This window comes from Heliconius melpomene, chromosome 18, assembly GCF_056956725.1.
Source record: "Heliconius melpomene rosina isolate 202511_hmr_F chromosome 18, ASM5695672v1, whole genome shotgun sequence".
NCBI classification, from domain to species: Eukaryota; Metazoa; Arthropoda; class Insecta; order Lepidoptera; family Nymphalidae; genus Heliconius; species Heliconius melpomene.
The window spans coordinates 11,044,145-11,064,689 of NC_140406.1; the positions used below are offsets into that span (position 1 = coordinate 11,044,145).

The 20,545-nt window shown below is 30.7% G+C and overlaps 1 protein-coding gene across 5 annotated transcripts in view; it reads right to left on the minus strand.

Moving 5' to 3' along the window:
* Positions 1-19,162, minus strand: part of ClC-a (chloride channel protein 2) — a 49,335-nt gene extending 30,173 nt beyond the window's left edge. For 2 of the 5 annotated variants that reach the window (XM_085202045.1, XM_085202047.1), the window contains exons 1-2: positions 2,085-2,154; positions 1,620-1,793 (exon numbers count right to left, since the gene is read on the minus strand). In XM_085202045.1, coding sequence (XP_085058171.1) covers positions 1,620-1,700 — 81 coding nt within the window. In that variant the 5' untranslated portion in view covers positions 1,701-1,793; positions 2,085-2,154. The other 3 variants (XM_085202049.1, XM_085202048.1, XM_085202046.1) reach the window with 3 other exon arrangements.
* Positions 19,163-20,545: the final 1,383 nt, after the last annotated feature.

The window sequence follows — 20,545 nt, forward strand, 5'->3', positions numbered from 1 at the left end:
TCCCTGGGGAAGCGCTGGTTGGATGTCGTGATGCAGGGCATGAGAGCCAATAGTCTAACCACCGAGGACGCTAAGAACGAAGAAGGCTCTGATAAGAAACCACTCGCAGTATTGAGTTCCACCACTCAACAAGCAAAGTATCGATAATTAACGTTGAGTTGTTGAGAAAAGTCTTGACACAAGGTTTACAAGCGAGATACAGCGAAGCGCGAAGTAAAATATCAAATATCGGAATTTGAAGAAGGAAAAGAAATTTGCGCCTTTTTGGATAATTGCTGCAAATATTCTAGCCAAGTATCTATTACCTATATCTAGAGGCATTGAATGTCGTGACAAACCCAAATTAATATTCATAAAATCTAATATACATATCAATACATATGATATGTTACGAAGCAAACTTTACTACTTTACAATGACTACATTATGTTTACTTTATCCATTTAAAGGTAGGCATTACTTCAATATTTGCGTACACTAAAAATTATCTCCACACAAATATTAACCTTTTTGCGATCTTTGTTGATATATGTATAAAAAATACGTAGAAAAATTTAATTTGAACAGACCCGAACTATGTTGGAAGAACGATTAAAATTTATATGTATGTCATGGGAAATGGTTCTGAATTCAGCGGAAAATGAGGAATGGAGGTACACTAGGTACCCTCTGCCTACCCTGCTGTGTGAGGAAAACAGCGTTAAGCCAGTTTTCTTTCATATTTTATGCATTTTTATTTGTATAGCATTACTTAATGTTTAAAATCCATCCCTATATCATAAATAAAATCCCTACTTTATTTTATCTGTTTGATTATAAGGGTTGGTTTGAGTTCAGATGTAATTTTTTCTAGCTTCATGCTGTTTCCTGCATAATAGTAATATAGGTAGAGGGTATCTGGGAACTATTTAGATATTCCATTTCCATTAAGACACTTCCGTTCTCCACTTTCCGCCGAATTCTGAAAGCATTGCGAGTTAAATGGCGAAACTCAGAGCCGATATCATTCGAGAGAATATTTCCTCAAAAAATACGAGATTGTTTGGTGATAAAAACTCGCATGACCTGATAAAAAGTGAATAATTTCTTTTTGAACTCTCCGCAGAGTACGAGAGATTTGTAATGATAAAAAGCACATGACTGTTATTTTGACAGGAATATTGACATATCACAATTCACAAAAAGAGTTTTTTATGAGCCTAAAGGCTCATAAAAAACTCTTTTTGTGAATTGTGATAATTGACATATGCTTGAAAAACTTTTCTTGAAATTAGAATAACACAAATCTATGGGTTTTTTATTGTTTATAAAGCAATTCTAGTAAGTTCTAATGTAGGTTACGCTAGAGAAACTTCTTTATTTTTTTAGTATAGGGCGGCGAGGGCAAAATAAAAGAAGTCCACGCGGACCATTCAATCTACTAAAAAGTATAAGTGTGCTTAATCTTAACTTTGTATTTGTTTGGTTTTCTAAATTACCATTCAGCTTTAAGAATTTAATAATAGTAATAAATACAATAAAAATATTAATTGCATATCTTCAATTAATAAGTTATTTTATTCAATCGACAAATTGATAAACGATTTTTTTAAAATCGTCAAATTTCACCATTAACTTACCAAAGTTCCCAAATAGCTGTGACCGATCTCCTCCTCTGAAGTGTCTCCTGACACTAGCGTTTGGTTTTTCCTCCATTTCATTTTTCACTTAATTATATTTATTTAAAAATTCGATTTTCGATCACTTTTTTAACAATTACATTTGCTTAATTACAAATTGTTTAAAAGTTTTCGCTAAATATATAACATATTTATTTAATATACGTTCTGTTTTTACAATAAATAATTTAAACATATTATGTTTTTAAATTATTAAAAAAAAAAGGAAAATCATAAAATAACAATAAAAATCGATTTCCATTAAAAAAATATGATAATCAATTTAATTAAATAAAAAAAAACTCAATTAAATATTATTATTTTCCATAATTATTTCTACAAAAACAATAAAAACTAGTATTCATTTTCTAAAAAAAACAAAACAATATTTTTCGTCCACTACACGATATTTTCGACTTCTCTTACAAATGCGCGGAAGCTGCGATCTCGACGAGTCGGTTCAGGTAGACTGAACTAACTGGCATAGGTAACTAGCTCCCGCTGAAAACTGAAACGTAAGCCGCGGACACAGTGGCAAATTACCTACTTAAGACTATAATATAATGAGATCGTGAGAACGTAATGTAAGAACATTAGAATAATTAGATCTTTTACTCATTTTGTCGGTAAAGTGTCGTTATGGCGATTTTTCGTTTAAAACTTTAATTGGTGGTAATTAAATTTTTAATTAACAATTTTTAAATTTGAATATATATAATTTAAGGACTATTAAAATATCTAACAGAAGTGAGGTAAGATAGCAAAGCAAGGCATGTCTGTGATGTGTGTTCTAATATACTCGTATATCACAAAGGAATCCACCAGTGGCCATTTAATCATTGTTGCAGTAATACCAACAATTAATATTGTTTTAATATAAAATTAAGTATTTAAATTCTGATATATAATACTAAGGCTGTTTTACGTAAACGTTAAAGTCACATGACATTTATCTAAAGCCGGTATGGCGCAGCGGCACAAGGGTATTACGCGGCGGTTGTGGATTCGATCCCCACTCGAGGGGTGAAATATTTATTTACATTTATATTTCTTTGAAAGTGGGGAACGGAGTGTTAACACTAGGTTCCCTCTGCCTATCCTGCTGTGTGCGGGATACAGCGTAAAGCCGATTTATTTATTTTTACATTCGTCTAAACATATCGTTGTAGGGTCAACGTTAAATAATTTAGTTGGTATGTGAAAAGAGACAAAAGTAACTGTGACATTCTTGTGAGTTATTCTTTCCCTTAAGCATCTGTTGCATGTTGTGTGAAATTATTTTTTTTAAATAATAATGAACATAGCCAATATTGTATGGAAAATACCCTAAACGGGACTGAATCTACAACCTACCTGTACAATAAGAAAACTTACTGCGCCGCTATATGTAAAGTACCTATCATTTAGAAACACTTTACAGTGTAAGCGGTAAGTACACAACTATGCCAATATGTTTAAGGCCTTACGCATTGCCTCATATAATAGGGTTTGCATTGCGATTAGCGAGTCCTCCGCCGCCGATAACTATAACGTTAATCGACGTTCTTACTATATACTAATATTGTTAATTATTTGCACCCGAATTTTTGTTTATATAGCACAGTTGAAATTTGTTTGACTGTAAATTTGGTTTGGATTGACGAAAGTGAAGAAGAAAATGTTGTTACACTTGTTGAAACTCTCTGTATAAAAGCGGAGAAATTAAGAAATAAATATTAGCTATGATAACCGTTCTGTTCCGCCACGCAGTACATTAGAGTATGTCTCGAAATTTGTGTGGTGTCTTGACACTATGTTTCCCCTTGCCTACTTCGCTATAATAAGATATTTCTTTTACTTTTAAATACTAACTCAAAAGTCAGATTGTAGTTACTTTTTTACAAGTAATTTAATTATATTTTATGATAACATTTTAAAAGTTAACATCTTATGTGAATTTATTACAGTTTCTGCAAATTTTAAAGTTTAAACATTTTCGTTCTACTTCGCGTACAGAAAATCGTCTCTAGGTCTCTACTCCCCAAGGAACTAAAGTTCTCAAGGACACTTTACATATCAATCAGCATTTTAGACGAATTAAGTTTGGCTGTGCATTGTATGCCAGACACTCAGTTGGCGGTTGATCGGGAGCTAGAAGAAATTGTTGAGCGGAAGTACTTAACGCCGCGTTTTGTCTTGTTACCACTCTGCGAATCGAGCCCACTACCGTCGCGATTACAGTCAGATGCTATACCGCTGCGCCACTTTTAGGTTACTTATATCATTTTTTGTTTATTTTTCGCAATTATTTTTTTTAAATTAGGAACATAAAAGAACTCGCTAGGACTAAATGCACTAGAAAAAACATAAATTAATATTTAAATATAAACTACCCAACAATCAATGGATAATAAATTATATGTATTTATCGATATGTATTATGTACCTTTGTGTATATAACACGCCATTTTCTTAAGTGATAAATTTCTAGAAATTGTTTACAAGAGTAACATGTCTTAAACGTTCTTCAAAGTCAAGCAATATTTTATTTATTTTACTATAATCCGTTGTTGTAATTTTTATTATTTAGATGTATGTAACTGTGTATTATTATAAAAGCTTTTAACTGCCACTTCGCCTGTATGGTCAAATGAAAACAACTGAGAGTTGTATAGTACCTATATCAGACTATATGGCTCATGAGTTCATGACACAATCTAAGTTCTCGAGATAAAGGTCGAAACTTTGGGTATGAACTGCTCCCTCCAGTCTATTTCAAAGGTATCATTATCACTAATAAGTAAGTGTGAACAATTGATTAAAAAAAAGAAATACTGTTGAGTTTGTATATGTCTCTACGCAAAACTAGTGTTTAGCCTTTTATAGATCATTGGGTGTCTAATGATTCGAACGGATTTACATTATATGCGATCAAATGGATCAAGCTGACACTGGGGTGCACCATTCCAGACGTGAGAACATTATTCCATACGAGGCCGAGCTGGCCCGTATACATGGTCCACCGGCGGCGTTTTGCTGAAGTACTGTCTCGATTTCGAAACACACCCAGTTTCTTTGAGGCCAACTTGGCCTTGCTTCCCATGTGATTGCGGTGCGGTCCCGTCAGTGATTTTCAGAGTCCAAGTATGTACCTTCATAGACAATTTCAAACCTATTTATAAATACAATAAAATAAGCATTAATTGTAGAATACAATAATTAAAGTAATAAACCAAGTTAATCATCAGATAAGCATATCCTATATCTTAGGTCTCTCGCGCGGAAGTGATGTTGGCCGTGAGCGCTGAATCTATTCTCATTGTATCTAACGATAAGACACACCTGATATCCACACATTACACTGTACATACACATAATGTAATGTTTATTAATTGTTGTGATTATAATAAGTGTATAGATAAGTATCAGTCTTGCGCGGCGTTGAATTCCGCCACTCAACACGCAATTCCCCTCGAATTCGGGCGGAAAAGACGTGAAGTTGCCAAAATAATGCTACTACCATATTTAAATGTCTAGAAATAAAGTATTGACAAGATTTTTTCCAACTCGGAATTACAATTATACATAAGTGTGTATAAATAAAAACGATGGCAGCAAACTTAAATAAAATAGATATACTATTTTAAAAATGTATAAAAAATTTAAATATCTAGAGTGCATACATAGTCCAGTCATTATTAATATTGCAATGAAAAAACCACGCAGATGCTACAGCTGACATTTGATAGAGAAGTTGAGTATCTAAAAAACTAAAGTTAAAACGAAAACTAAAGTTATTTATGGTCGCTTTTACTTTTGAAGTAAAGCAGTTTAATTAAATTTTATTAAAGTTTGTTACTTTATATATATAGGTAATGTAGTTGATGTTAAAGAATAAAATAAATAGTGTCGTATCGTTTTGTTTAAATATGTTGCCCTTATATTCATATCTGTAGTCTATTTATTATGAGTACATCAAACATTTAATTCCATATTACTCATTACAAAGTAAATTCTGTGTAATAAAATAAGCGCACCGTAGAGTGAATATTGACGTTCTTATTTCACATACAGTAGTAGTACTAAACGTTAAATTATATTTTTTTAAAAAATAAAAATTAACAAAAAGAGTCATTCAAAGAATATGCAACATTCAATGAATATCCAGGCAAAAATTTAAGATGTATTTAATGATTTATTAATCATTAATGAATTACGTTAAATGATGTCTTGTTTCATAATGAAAAGAAACAATGCCAGTATATAATGGAAATGATATATCATATTATGATATCATGAAAGGCTATGTGATAAAAAACATAATTTAAATGCAATGTATAAGCTACATATTATATTCTTTACTGACAGTACTTGAAACATGATCATACTTTCATAATTTATGTTTTACATTAAAAATTATTAAAATTAAATCAAATAAATCAGCTTCACGCTGTATCCCGCACACAGTAGGGTAGGCAGAGGGTACCTAGTGTTAAGACACTCTGTTCCGCACTCTCCGCTAAATTTTGGAGGCATTGCGTGTTGAGTGGAAGAACTCAACGCCGTTCTTTGCCTCGACAACAGAGCGAAGAAATAAAAATCTAAATGTAAATCAATATTTTATTTCCTGGAGTGGGGATCGAATCCATAACTGTCTCATTACAGTCACACTCTTGTGCCGCTGCGCCACGACGAGATGTGGGAGAAAAATTATTGCTGCAAGAATAATCGATCTAATTTTGCGTAACTATTTTTTGTTCGACTCTAAGGACCAATTACATTCACATTCTCTACAACAGAATCGGTATGTACTCTCCGTAAGCTAGGGGTTATCGGTACTCTCTGTTTCAGTTCCATAATATCATGAGAGAGAAAAATTATTGCTGAATACCAAATAAATCCACTTTATATTGCTTAGTTGCTGACTCTAACGAACAGTCGTAAGAGCGACAAGATATAATGACAATTTGTCTTCCAATGTCAGAAGTTGTCATCCCGCACATAGCAGGGTGAGCAGTGTGAACCTGGTTACCTGATGTTAAGACACTTCGGTTCCATTAAGGCACTTCCCCAGTTTCCCCCGAATTCTGGAGGCATTACGTGGCGGAACTTAACGTCGAGGGAAGAAGCGTCAAATTGTTTTTTTTTTATATAATGGAAATATTCATAGAATATTATAGGTATATAAAAACATACGCTTTGCGTAGTCGTCGCTATATCATATTGGAGGTCATAGGTTTATTATCGTACGTGATAACGTACGGTGACCTAGGAAAGGTCTAACTAATTTTGGTGTTAAATATTTACATGATTTTTTTGTGATTTCCATTTATAACGAAGTAGACTATAATTTAGTAGTGAATTATGTATTTTTTTAGTAATAGCATTTAATTATTTAAAAACAATATATGTATATGTCTACGTAAACGCGGCAGTTGTAAATTCGATTCCCACTCAGGAATTTTTACTTTCAATTTAATGTAGTTTAATGATCTTAAATAATTGATTGGTTAGCATCTTTTCGTTTAACTTTTCGATTAATAAAATTAACGCCTTATTAATTACTACCTATGATAAAATCCTAAAATTTTACCAAGTCATAAAAATTATACACATTTTTGGGTGTTTTGGTCATTATGACGAAGATTGCTTTACGTCCAATCTAGATAAAGAATGTTAGATTAAAGCTAATAAATTACCCACTCATCGTATCACCAGCGAGTGGAAAGTTACCTCACGAAATATAGACAATTGATTATAAAATTTATTATCAGCAAAATAATATTTTATTATGACTACAAAGAAAGACAATCTAAATATTTTTTTTCGATGACTTGTTTATTAACGAATGCTTTTGAATAGTCTACTACTTTAAAAATAGTTTTAAATAAAGAACCATACCGTCCCATGGTTATCGTAGTCAATTCTGTTGAGGGGAAAAGTGTTTCTAGTTTAACACAGAACATCTCGCATATGGCAGGTTAGGCAAAATAAATGAGAAAATGAGTGTCAAGACACTGCGTTCTCTGATAAATGACAAAACGCTATAACCATAAAGTAGTCAAAATAGGATCAATACATGTTACACAAAATAAACGTACTTAATCTCTATCTTCTCTTCCTACTACAGAAAATGCGGAACTCAATAAATAAATATAAACTGAAAAGGGGCACGAAATATTTAATATTTTCATTTCCTCGTTCTAGTAACGAGGCAAAGCGCGGCGTTGAGTTACGCCACTTTATATAATTTTAATCGTTACATTAGTCAGCTTACGTCAGATTCTTTCATTCCATATTGTAAATCGTTTCTACGTAGTGGACACGCGCATCATCTCCCCTTATGTTGTAGACAATTGACCATTATGCCAGCTCCTTCGCGTGCAGAACGCTAGCACGTCAATGACGATGGAAGTGGCGGAAATCACATGTCTATAATATATCATCCAAATAAATATGTATATACATATAGTATTTGTTATCAAAATGTATACTTAGAAATTATTTAGTTTTGCTATACACAAAATATTTCTTTGTTAAAATAAAGACAAAATAATCGTTTAAATGAAGACTCAAGACTACAATTTACTGTTTCTTCCATTTGTGATCTGGGCCTGGCCTGAAAAGTCATCATGAAAACCATTTTCTTCATATTCTTTTTTCTTTTGAGATATTGTAGCTTTATAAGGATTTTTTAAATCGATATTGTATATTGTTATTTACTATAGTACGGTCAACGAATCGTGATATCAAAAGTAACGTAAAAAAAACCTAAAATAAAATGTGCATACTGCGTATTCATCTGCAGCTAACCTCATGGCGGCCATTTTTCTCGACCGTACTGTACCTAGCTTTAAATGGGTTAAAAAAATTAAAATAGAAACCTAGTCTTGAAACGACTTTCTTACTATACTCCATAAATATGATAGTTAACAAATAAACTTAGCTGTTGAACTTAGCTAAATTGACATTTCATTATTTTTGTTGTAAACAGGTGTAAGATATAATGTGGTTGTTGCTCTGTGGTACTAACCTCTCTGTTTACACCGCAATACAAATAGCCCGAGGTGATAAACAAATAGAATTTTACTATTTTGACGTCCGGTTTTATGAAAGCCCTATGAAAGCCCTGTCAAAATTAGTTAAGCCATTTTCAAGATGACCAGAAAACATAAAAATATTTTAAAATAGTTCTCATCATATTAACAGAGTCACGCTTTTTTTAAGACACTCTATTCTCCACTTTTTACTTAATTTTCAAGGTATTACGTGTGGCCATAGAGCGAGGGAATGAAAACCATCACCACCCTTCCAACCAAGACGAGAATTCGTATACTAGTGTAAAAGAAATAAAAATACTAATTATTTTTTAGTTTAATAGTTAATAATTAACTAATAACCATATAGGTTAAGTAACCAACAAGTATGTATATCAAGTCCAAAAATTCAATCGAACATAGTTTAGATAGTCAAGACAGGTCAAAAAACTAAATCATCTACGATTTCTTAGTAACTTACTTGTTCTTTTAAGACCCCTCAGACCTTTGCAATATGAATTATGAACGTTATAGAGGAAGTGCTCACTTAGGTCATTTGCCACGTCCTTGAACATTATTGCATTATTTTATTATATCTAAAAGGCTTGTTAAAAAATGTACTTCTGTGTCTTTTCTTTTTAGTTTATTTTATTAATATACATTAATAAATATAATTAGAATTTTTAAAGTATTTCATATAAAATCTGACTGCAACCCGACGGTTGTGGGTTCAATTTCCTCTCGATGGAATTAATTATTTTCACAAACTTTAACTTTTGTTAACTTTAAATAACTCTTGCGATAAATAAACATAATACATCACTATAAGTAGCTGCACTATCTTGATACAATATTTGCTCGGGTCAAATGATAAAAAAATATTAATCAATACTAATGATGTTTGACAGACTTATAAACAAAATTACAGGCATATTTAATATTAAAGCAGCAGTGCCAACTGAACCATATATTTTGTGACTTTTAAACTGTATATAACACTTTTTTATCCGGAAGTAATTATAAATAATTACAGCTATTACATACATTTAACGTATAACATACCACTTCGCACTTACACTTAAGTTCTGTATAAGTAAATTCTTGTTTCATTCTTACTGAACCAAAAACACACCACACTACGAAAAAAAAGTTCCAGGTTCGAATCCTATTTCATCAACTTTAGTTGAATTGGCAGCGTTCACATCTGATGTCTAAAAGATATTAAAAATTCGAATGCTCTATGCAAGTCAGTTTTATCGCCTTGGCCGCAATTAGTTGTGAGGGAATATTAATAAATTTAAGATTACAGTAAAAATATCACCTTGAAAGCTGTAATGCCTGAAATGTAGAGACGTTACCTTGACTTGTTCATATTATGATATGAACGGTTTTATTTAGCGAGTCTGGAGTTTGCGCAGGTTCTTAGGTGTGTACAAAAACATTTAATAATATAGTGTGATATTACCTACTACTAGTATATACCTATGGCAAATATTAAATTTAATTACAAAAAAAAATAAAGCATTATTAAGTTAATGGCTTTGGTGTTTTTTTTCTTCATTACTAGATTTATGTCATCTTAAACAAGTAAGTTCGTAGATTTATGTCATCTTAAACAACGCAGATCGTTATATTTGTAGCTTCAAATTTCATTAAATAGATATGGTATTGCTTAAATTACTATTTATATTAAAATTTCTATGCAGTTTTTGTACCTAGTTGAGTAGAATAATGTCCATCTACTATGGGCATTTTATATTTGGTTTGATTTGAATAAAATTATAGTGTTATATTTTTTGTAGCATTAAAATCAATTTTATAGTTTCTTTTAACTTTTATACTATTTTTAAGAAACCTTCAGCTTTTATACTACTTTTAGTATAGTAGACCCAGAACAATAAGTTAAACTTTTTAAGAAGTCCTTAAAACACGAAGTGTCTTAATATTAGACTAGCTCTATCTACCCTGAAGACAAACAAAATATTGAAAAAGCGGTCACTGTATCAATTTATATACAAACTAGTGGGCCCGGACGCGGCTACGCCCGCGAAAATATAAGCCTAAATCATTAAAATAAGTTAAAAAATAATAATAAGTGGAGATTTATTATTAGAAAAAATATCTGAGTAACCGAAATGAACAAACAAAAGAAGTAAAAGTAACTAAAGGAAATTCTTAATAATAGGAAAAGTACCTAAAGTTTGCTGTGCGCGCGTACTAAACATTTTTCTATATTAAATAATTATAATTTTTTGCGAACAATATTAAATAAAATCCCAAATGATTAAAATTACGATATTTTAAGTGTATAACATCGGTATAGATAACCGAACTCAGATAAATTAATTATAAGCAGCAAATAATTACATAAAAAATAATAATAATTCGAAAATATATAAAAATTTACAAAATCATCAAAGTCATCTGCCCAACTATAATTTCCATCTAGATGAAATGCTAAAAGTGACTACTATATTTATTTTCATAAGGACGAATATCAAATTATAGAAATCATCTAATTTTTGTTAATGTATACAAATCTATATCGGCGCGCGCCATGTATGCATTAAGCAAACTCACTTTGGGTGACGTTTTCTTAAAACAACAAACTTTGCAAGCCGTTGCTTAGCAACGCGTAGCGACGATTGTTATTAACATGGCGGAATAAATTGCATGTCAAATTAATTATTTTAATATATTGGTATATATCGAAAATATTACAAATATAAGAAAAAAAGTATCCTATGTTCATCCCAAGACCCTCAAGTATCTCTATAGTAGTATTTTTACACAATTAAATTAGCGGTTTAGGCCTGATTGCGTAAAAGACAGACAGACAGACAGACAGAGTTACTTTCGAATTTATAATATAGGTATGGATATTATATAACCGATCGTAACAAATCGATAATAAAAAAAATTATAATATTTTATAAAAGGTAATTTATTAAGAAATTGAAATCAGAATTACCATTATTTTAATCAAAATATGGTTTTATAGCACATCCATAAAATATTTTATCTGTCGATAACTTTGTAACAATCTAGAAATTTCTTTACAACTTTACTATCCGCCTTTACGTATTTGCTTGTATTAAAACATCTAGACTTTTTATTTAAAAATATAAACGGAAATTCATTCTGTCTATTTTCATATTTATTTATAGACTGATGTCACAAAAAGCTACTTTCGTCACAAAAGTCACCTTCGAGACAGATGGATGATTTGACTAATTGTCAACACCACACCAGTCATTTGTTCTGTATATAGATCAAACAGTCAGTTATTAATATTCATATGGATATGAAATACCAACATTATTAGCTACTAGATACATTTAATACTTGAAGAAACAATATTTATTTAAATCAAAATGTCTCTATTTACGCAAAAGTCAACGCTAAAAGCATGGGGAGATACCAGTTGTCCTTCAAGAAGAAAGTATCCTTAATGGAAGGAGTTGACGTAGAAAGCACGAGGATACTGCGGAGACCACGTATGAAAGGTTCATGAGTCATGACATGGATGAGGTGAAAGAGATATGTAAGAGACTCTATCGTTAGCCCTCTATCCTCTCTGGCTACACCATCTGTCTTCACTCTCTATATAGGTTTTTATAATATTAATATAAGCATACCGTAATTGAATCAACAATGGCAAGTACAGTAAAATCAACAAGTCCTCGCCGCTTAAAAGTTGGGTTTTCTGAACTTAGCCGTATTTCGGGGCTACCACGACTTGTTAACCGTACTGTAGCTGTATTTAACAGGAGCACTGCATTAGCATAAATCAGTACAATGAAAGTGGACACAGTGTACTCAATGATAAGCTACCGCGGTACAAAAGCAAATAATAGATAACAACCGATACGATAGTGAACTATTGTTATTACAAATTATGACTAACTTTTGCTTAAATAAATTATTTTGATCATGTTTCGTGTGTTGTATTTGGGAGACAAGGAAAATATTAAATAAATTAAGCTTCGCGATTTTTATCGTACAGCACAGTAGGTTGAAGGAACCTAGTGTCTTAACACTCTGTTCTCCATTTTCGACAAATTTTTGAAACATTGCGCATTGATCAGTGAATAGCTATGCAAAGAAATAAATTCCTTATTGTACAAATGGGTTTATTCAGACGTTTCTTAATTTGTCATCATGGCGTGAGGCACAAGTGTACCATTGTAAGCGTGATTGCGAAGCCGATTCCCACTATAGGAAATAAAATATTTAATATTTTTATTTCCTTGGTCTGGTAACAAGAACAATAATATTTTAATTTTGATATTATAGCTTCTTTTGTAAAAGATAAAAAAAATATGTACATTCTTCGTTTTGAGAAACGTACCTATCTAGCACAAAATTTTGAATATAAGTTACATTTTACTTTAATACATAAATAAGTTGAAACAGTAAAAATATTTCAACTCCTCATACACGAAAGCCTTGATTGGAGTTTATTTTTAGACATTTGATAGTACTAAAGTCTTAATATAGAACACAATTAATTGGGTTTATTGTTGGATATTCTATACGATTTCGCTGATTCACTCGTCCACAGCTGCTGGCTGGTATGATTCTTTATAACTAAGTACTTAAGTACTTTTAAAATATATATTGTGTAAAAAATGTATATTTTTTTATATATGTATAATTATGTAATAAAAGTTCTTTCAATAACTATTACATTTTTAACCCACTTCTGTAAAAAGTCGAGGTTAATCAAGTCGAGTTTGATTAAAAATTATATTATAATTAATATAGAATATTATGTTAGATTATAGCTTCTAGAATAACATAGCATGTATGCAATGCGACAATCACTGCGTATTATTAATCATTAATAATGTTGATTCTCATTCTTCATATTGAGAGGTAAAAAATCATTTTCCACTTCAAACATTACAGGATAAAGGAACGTATATACATACATACATATGTGTAAGTGGATTTACCAGTATTAGTCTTCGTTTGAATTTATAATATTATATTGGGTTCAATTCTGGTGAGGGGAAAAACAGCGTCACCTGCATATTTTTCGCTTAAGGAAAAATAATATGTCCTAGATAAGCAGTATTTTTTAATGAAATATTTTTCCTCAACATCTCAGTGAATAGAATATACTAGATTCAATATCTTAATAGTTGAGCGATGAAGTGAAACTAAGAAAAAAAAACCTGTAACCCCAGTGCAGTGAACATACGCACAGTAGAATATTATAAACAATACATTATATGACATATTTAATAGGAAGTATAATTCCTTCAAGGCACACGACATTGACTTTCATCGGATTATCTCTCGTTATCTTATCCAATCCGCTATCACTCGGACTTACGACGTAATTCCTATCTTGTGATAAAGCGGTCATGTGCCCGACAATCTGTCAACTGTAAAAATTCCTTTTTGTGTATTAGTAATATCTAAAACATATATAAGTAAGTAAATATTGATAATTTACTTTGCCGTCGTAAAATTATCTACAGTAAGTTTCGTTGGTAAAAATGATTATTTTATTAAACTATATTATTAGCAAAAAGACACGGCTGCGTCGAGTTCCACCACTTAACACGAAGTGTATCAAAATGGGCAAAAAGTGAACAATGAAGTGTTAATATTTTCTTCTTGGATATATTCTAAACATTTACTTATATTCTATAGCCATATAATTAACTATGAGGAGTCCAAATTGTGTTACTTTAGTTCAATAGAACAGGAAATTTTAATACTTTCGTAATCTGAAATGTGTAAGGAATTTTGTATATTGAATGTCCATAAATAAATACTGTGTTATATTTATGTATCAAAAACAATTAAAAAATATCTACTTTTTCTACCATTATTGCTATTTATTTATTATTGCTTATTGGAAATAAAACACCGTCATGACTCAGTTGTAAGGTGTGACATGGTGATAGTTGACACAATTCCCAATAGAAATTTTGACGCTATAATTGTAATATATTCGTATTCCAGTCTTATTTCAGCTTGGACATTTATCAAAGTCCTAATTGGTAAAACTAAACGTATGAGCCTCAGGAAACTGGTTGGAGCTGTGTAACAGGAAACGAATAAAATTACTTATTCGATATTATCTTGCATCTGATATTGCATACTGCAATTGCGCTTAACATACCTTCGTGCCTCTGTAAATTACTTTTAGAGGAAAGAGGTGTTTTTCATGAATTGTATATAGTTACATAATTTTACTCGTATTGCTTACTTCAAATAGATTTTTGTTATACTTATTCCGTCCGTACGACAATGTTTAGACTTTTTTTTGAATAGGGAGATCAATATACAATATTTTTATTATACAATTTATTATACAATTTACAAATAAAAAAGATGAAAAACCTTACAATTATCAAATCCATCTTATTTCTTTACAACGATATTTCTTGAGACTACGAATAGAAAAAAATTATACCATAATTATTCTATATTTTGAAGAAATAGAGCACACATATTTTTTCTGGAGTAACAAAGTAAACTAAGGGAAGCTTGTGTAAGCAAGACACTACGTGCTCTACTTTCCGTCCGGATTAGAGAAATTGTCTGTTGAGATGGAATTCAGCACCACACTTTGTCTTGCCAGAGAAATACAGGGAGAAGGAAACAATTCCTTGTTCCAATTGAAAACTGAATTGATCCGTCATACACTGCGATATTATGGCCTCATGAAGAAATAGAAGATGCTTATTAAGATTTAAGTAACAGAACCAAAGGTTCCCAGTTGAAAAGCTGGATTTTAAAAACCAGCAGTTCAAATGTAGTCAGAATAACCGCATTAACAATATGACTCCAACGGAAAAAAGACATTAATAGTATAAAGTTAATTATAATAGCGTCATAAAGGGATTATGGTTTAGCTACAAAACAAAAGATCTACGTATAGTTTGTTCATGTCGCACGATAATAAGTACTGAAATAAAATGATTACATTACTGGACTTTGCCACTTCTATTTGATTTTGGACATTGAGGCGATGATTGCGTGTTAAGTGGCGTAACTCAACGCCGTGCGGTACCGTTGCCTCGAATAGGAATAGAACCCAAAACCAGTCGCGTTTACAGTCACACGCTTGTGCCCCTGTGTCTCAATTAACATTACTTAAATAAAATTAATATTATATTTTTTCATTGCTCAATTACAATTAAAATTGCACTTTGTTTACCTTTATTGAAAAAAATACATATGAACAACGACCTAAAGAATTGTAAAGAATTGTATACAAAAAAATTAAAGGCGAAATATGAATTATAAATTTTATGAATGTACTAGGTATTTGTAATGAAAGTTATTAAATACAATTTTATTTGAACGTAAAAAAACAGCGCAATTCTTTTTATTGTTTCTCTTATAAATTTAGGTAAGTAATTAATTTTAGTGCTCTTAAAGTTTTATGTTTATTTATTGAATATTAATTCACTCGCATTTCTTTTCAAGACAATTTAAATGACACAGCCATTTTACGTTACGGCAGATTTTACCAACTTTCTCTCGTATTTCTTTTTTTTGACTTTAGAACTGATCTATTTTTTATGTTTAATTTTCTGATTGTAAGAAATCCTTTTTGGTGGCATGACCCTATGAATTTATTAAGTAATTGTTGATGCGGTGAGGCCGTCATGGCGCGGTGGCACAGCGCCTAGCTGCAATGTGGTGGTTGAAGGTTCGATTCCTAATCGAAGGAATGAATTATCTTCATTTCTCCGCTCTGGTAACAAGACAAAGAATGGCGTTGACTTCCACCACTCCTCACGCAATCTCTCGAAATTGGGCGTAAAGGCGGGAAACCGAATGTAAGTGAAAAGAGGTAGAGAAAAAGTAATAAAAATACTAGTTCCTTTAACCTCGTTACATTTATGTTATAACATTGAACAAGTATAAGTTTGTTTATCCTACAATTATAAACTAAGTGGTTCTATGTGGAAAGTCATTGTGGGGACACTTGAAAGTGCTTATATTATAATCTATAAATAATCACTTGCTCAAGTGGCAGTGTAATGTAGGTGACATTTTACATACAATTGCAAGGCAAGAGTGAATAAAGTTGCATGTAAATTATTAAAATCTTTGAAAAATAATTTTATTCACTGGGTCATTTTATTATGATGACAGGGTATAATATAGACAAAATCACTCCACTTTTTGCCTATTTTTAGACAGAAGCATGTTTTTTAAGCACTATACTTTAGTCCTAACTGATCCGGGGAAATGGAGAAGAAACATGAAATTAAAATATATGTCCATAATATTGTAAAAGATATTATTATATTAGGTTGCCTTTTAAGCATCTCATTGTATGAAACAAATTATCACCAAAATTATCTGCCAAAAACAACTATTCTAGCAAATACAAAGCAATAAATAGACAATTAGAGTAAAACCTAATTAGTCTAGAAAATAAGTGTTATTAATCTGTGGCTTAAGATATGTAGATTATGTGGGATTAACAGCACTTGTGTTGAGGGCTTGATAAGTCATGTTTTTTAAAAAACAAAAATATCTTAGCGACAATCTATGTCAATGAAAAAGTTTTCTTTTTATTTTTAGGCTGTATCATCAGCAGGAAATACCTACTATCAAGACACTCTCTTTTCTACTTTTTTTGCCTGTAAGAGATTAATTATATTGATAAGGCCTCCTTAGCAATATAAGTCAGTGATCAACATTGCAAAATTTGCCAAATAAAGTGTTTTTCATTTGATTTTGCTATTCAGGTGCAAAACTCAATGCCATGCTGCAAGTGCATGCGTCACCAAGAGTGTGGAAGTGAGAAGAATAAATAAATACCTTTCCAAATTAATAAAAAAATTTTGTAAAGATACCACTGCAAATTAATATTTTACATTTGTCAAAAAAATATAATTTGAATTAAGTAAATTATATATCCATCTTTCTATTGTTGTCCCTGTTAACTCAAGTATTCTGTATTTAAGTATTTTTCTAATGTAATTTTTTAATGTTTTATTTTTATTTATTTTTCCTATAGCATACTTCTAATAGTCTAGTCTAAACACTGCACAAGTTACATTAATTACTTGGAATTAGTGCATGACTAATAAGCGAATGTAATTGCAAAATGTTTTTTGTGTCATAAAAAACCTTATCCAACCAATTAATAATTTTAAATACATCTTATAATAAGAGTTTAAAGAAAAGGAAATAAATAAATATTTTTCATATATTTTCTTCTATCTTTCTATCAGTCAAGTAATAATGTGATTGACCAATGAATTAATATGTAATTAATTTTAAAAACAAGTGTCTGTATAATTTAAAACATTGTAAGCTAGTAAGATTTCTGATTTTCACAATTATTATAAATTATAAGCCACAAACTAATCAATATAATATAAATAAATAAAATGTATTATATAAATATATTTCATTTTTACAAACACTTTCCACAACTAAAAGATTGGTGTTTAATTTTTACATATTTTATATCAATGAAACAATACTCTTTTATTAATATAAAAGTTTCACATTAATTAACAATACTATTAAATTTAAGATTTACACATAACAAATTACTATAAATAACAGTATATCACAAAATTTATAAATTAATTTTAATATGATTCTTAAATTTCATCATCATCATCATTCTTTTAAGCAGTAATTAATATCATATAATAGATTTATCATACTCTGGTTTTAATATATAATAACATTAATTATCAATATAAATTTAAAGATTTTCTGTAACAAACATTGAACTGTTTGTATTTATTCACTTTGTTTGATAATGAATGGTTAAATATGTGTCAATAGTCCATATTTAAAGTGTTACAAATGTCACAATTTAATGGTACCAAAATATTTATTTTGTGATTATTTAATATACAGTTCATTTCGATTATAATTTATATTTTATTTTATATAATTTTATCAAAATTAACAATACTGACAGAACATCTGGTAATTGATAATCTATCAATAATCAAAAGTACCTAGGTATTTGAACTTTAATAAAAATGTATTAAAAAGTTTTTCGTAGTTAAACTACATTCAATATCTATTCAATGTTATTGTGAGTGGGAAAAAGTGCAATCTGTGTCAGTTTCACGTTTAATGCAATTTACTACGGAATAGAAAGTACCTATGTATTGAAAATATTATGAACTTATTGCAAACTTACCAACGTATTCTGATATCCCAGTCCGGACTCATCGTCAGATGTTTCATCCTTTTTAATCGGCTCCTTCATGTCTGTTAAACAATATTACCAAAAAAAACACTCAAAACAAAAAAAACAACTTGTGATTCAAAACAAAAAGAGTAGTCACTTGCGCGCGAACTTGTTTAGGTTTATTTTTTTTAAAACAAGAAACCGGCGTTGGCATACGTCCGTACGTGTACAATCTCATTCATGGCCCACCTAGTGTATATAAGATGATTATTTAATTGAATAAACGCGATTTGATGCAAATTGCTCGCGAGTCTCTTAACAGGATACGTCTCTAGACGTTCAAATAATAAGCCGTCCAGTGACCGACTGACACTCGGTTGACGAATGTATTTGTATACTAGCGACGTCGCACCGCGAGCGGTGACCGTATACTTTATCCGAAGACTACCACCTAATAAATTATACAAAGATTTACTTAATATACTACAATGACTTATTAAATACTTGTTTATTATATAGGTGTACACGTTGTATATCAAAGACGTAAAAAATACATATTATATACCTACCAGTTTTTAAATTTAAATAAATCGCTAATGTGCAATAGCTCTTACGTTAGAGTTCATTATACTACGTTTACCATACTTAGTAGCCATGAACTAGAGCTGGTTAAGTACCTTTGTATTTAAATCTACATAATTTAGGTATAAATAAAGTATATTCTAAGGATCATCTCCACAACCATGCTTGTCGACATTTTATATAATTAAATAATATTGTGATTATTGTTTCCTTTGACATGCCTGAGTTTATTTAATGTATCTTATCTGTGACAAGATTTATCATAAAAAATATACTTATATAAATAAAGATAAAAATATATTATTTACATTTCAATTAGTTGAACTTGTAATTAACTTATCCATAATCAAGAAGTGTCAGCGCTCCGTTTACGGGAACAGCATATAAAATATTTCAAACCCATACCTAAAGAAATCAATCAAGATACCTCATCAGTTTAGACGTAGGATTTTTTTTCATTTCATAGCTATATTTTAAAAGAAGCATGCAGTGAATGTGGCCACACTTTTTCTGCAAAAATCGGTTATGCCAGTCACATTAGAGCTCTTCAACGAAGCTCTTGTTAGCCAGATGTCTATCGCTGTGGCCGAAAACGGTCAGGAAGGAAGTAGTAGTAGTTTTAAAGAATCCACCACCAGCTTACTTGGGCACATGCTAATTAGGTACATCACAATGAATATTTATATTTATTTATTTATTTATAAATAGAACAACAATCATCTAAAACTTGGTGAATGAAACAATATTATATATTTTTATACTTTTATATTACACACGACCATGACAACTAAAGCAAAGAGCATAAAAGCTACAATAACAATTGCTTAAACAAACGCCATTGATGCCATTGTCTCGTCATTCTACTCGAAACACTGATTATTTAACATAATATCTATTGAAGTTTTGTAACAATTCAGATTTTTTAAATATATTGTATTAGAATATTACCTCGATGCCGTTTGTTATTGTCAGTTCAAGTTCAAAGGGATAAACGTCTGCATTTTAAAACCCGGTCAAGCACGAGCCGGCCACCGAAGGTTCCGTATTAAATACAACAACTTCATTGCGTCATCTCATTCGTATTTTCTTTACTACACGTGACAGTGGCAGGTTAGAAAAAACTGGTGAAGTGCGAGTCAAACTTT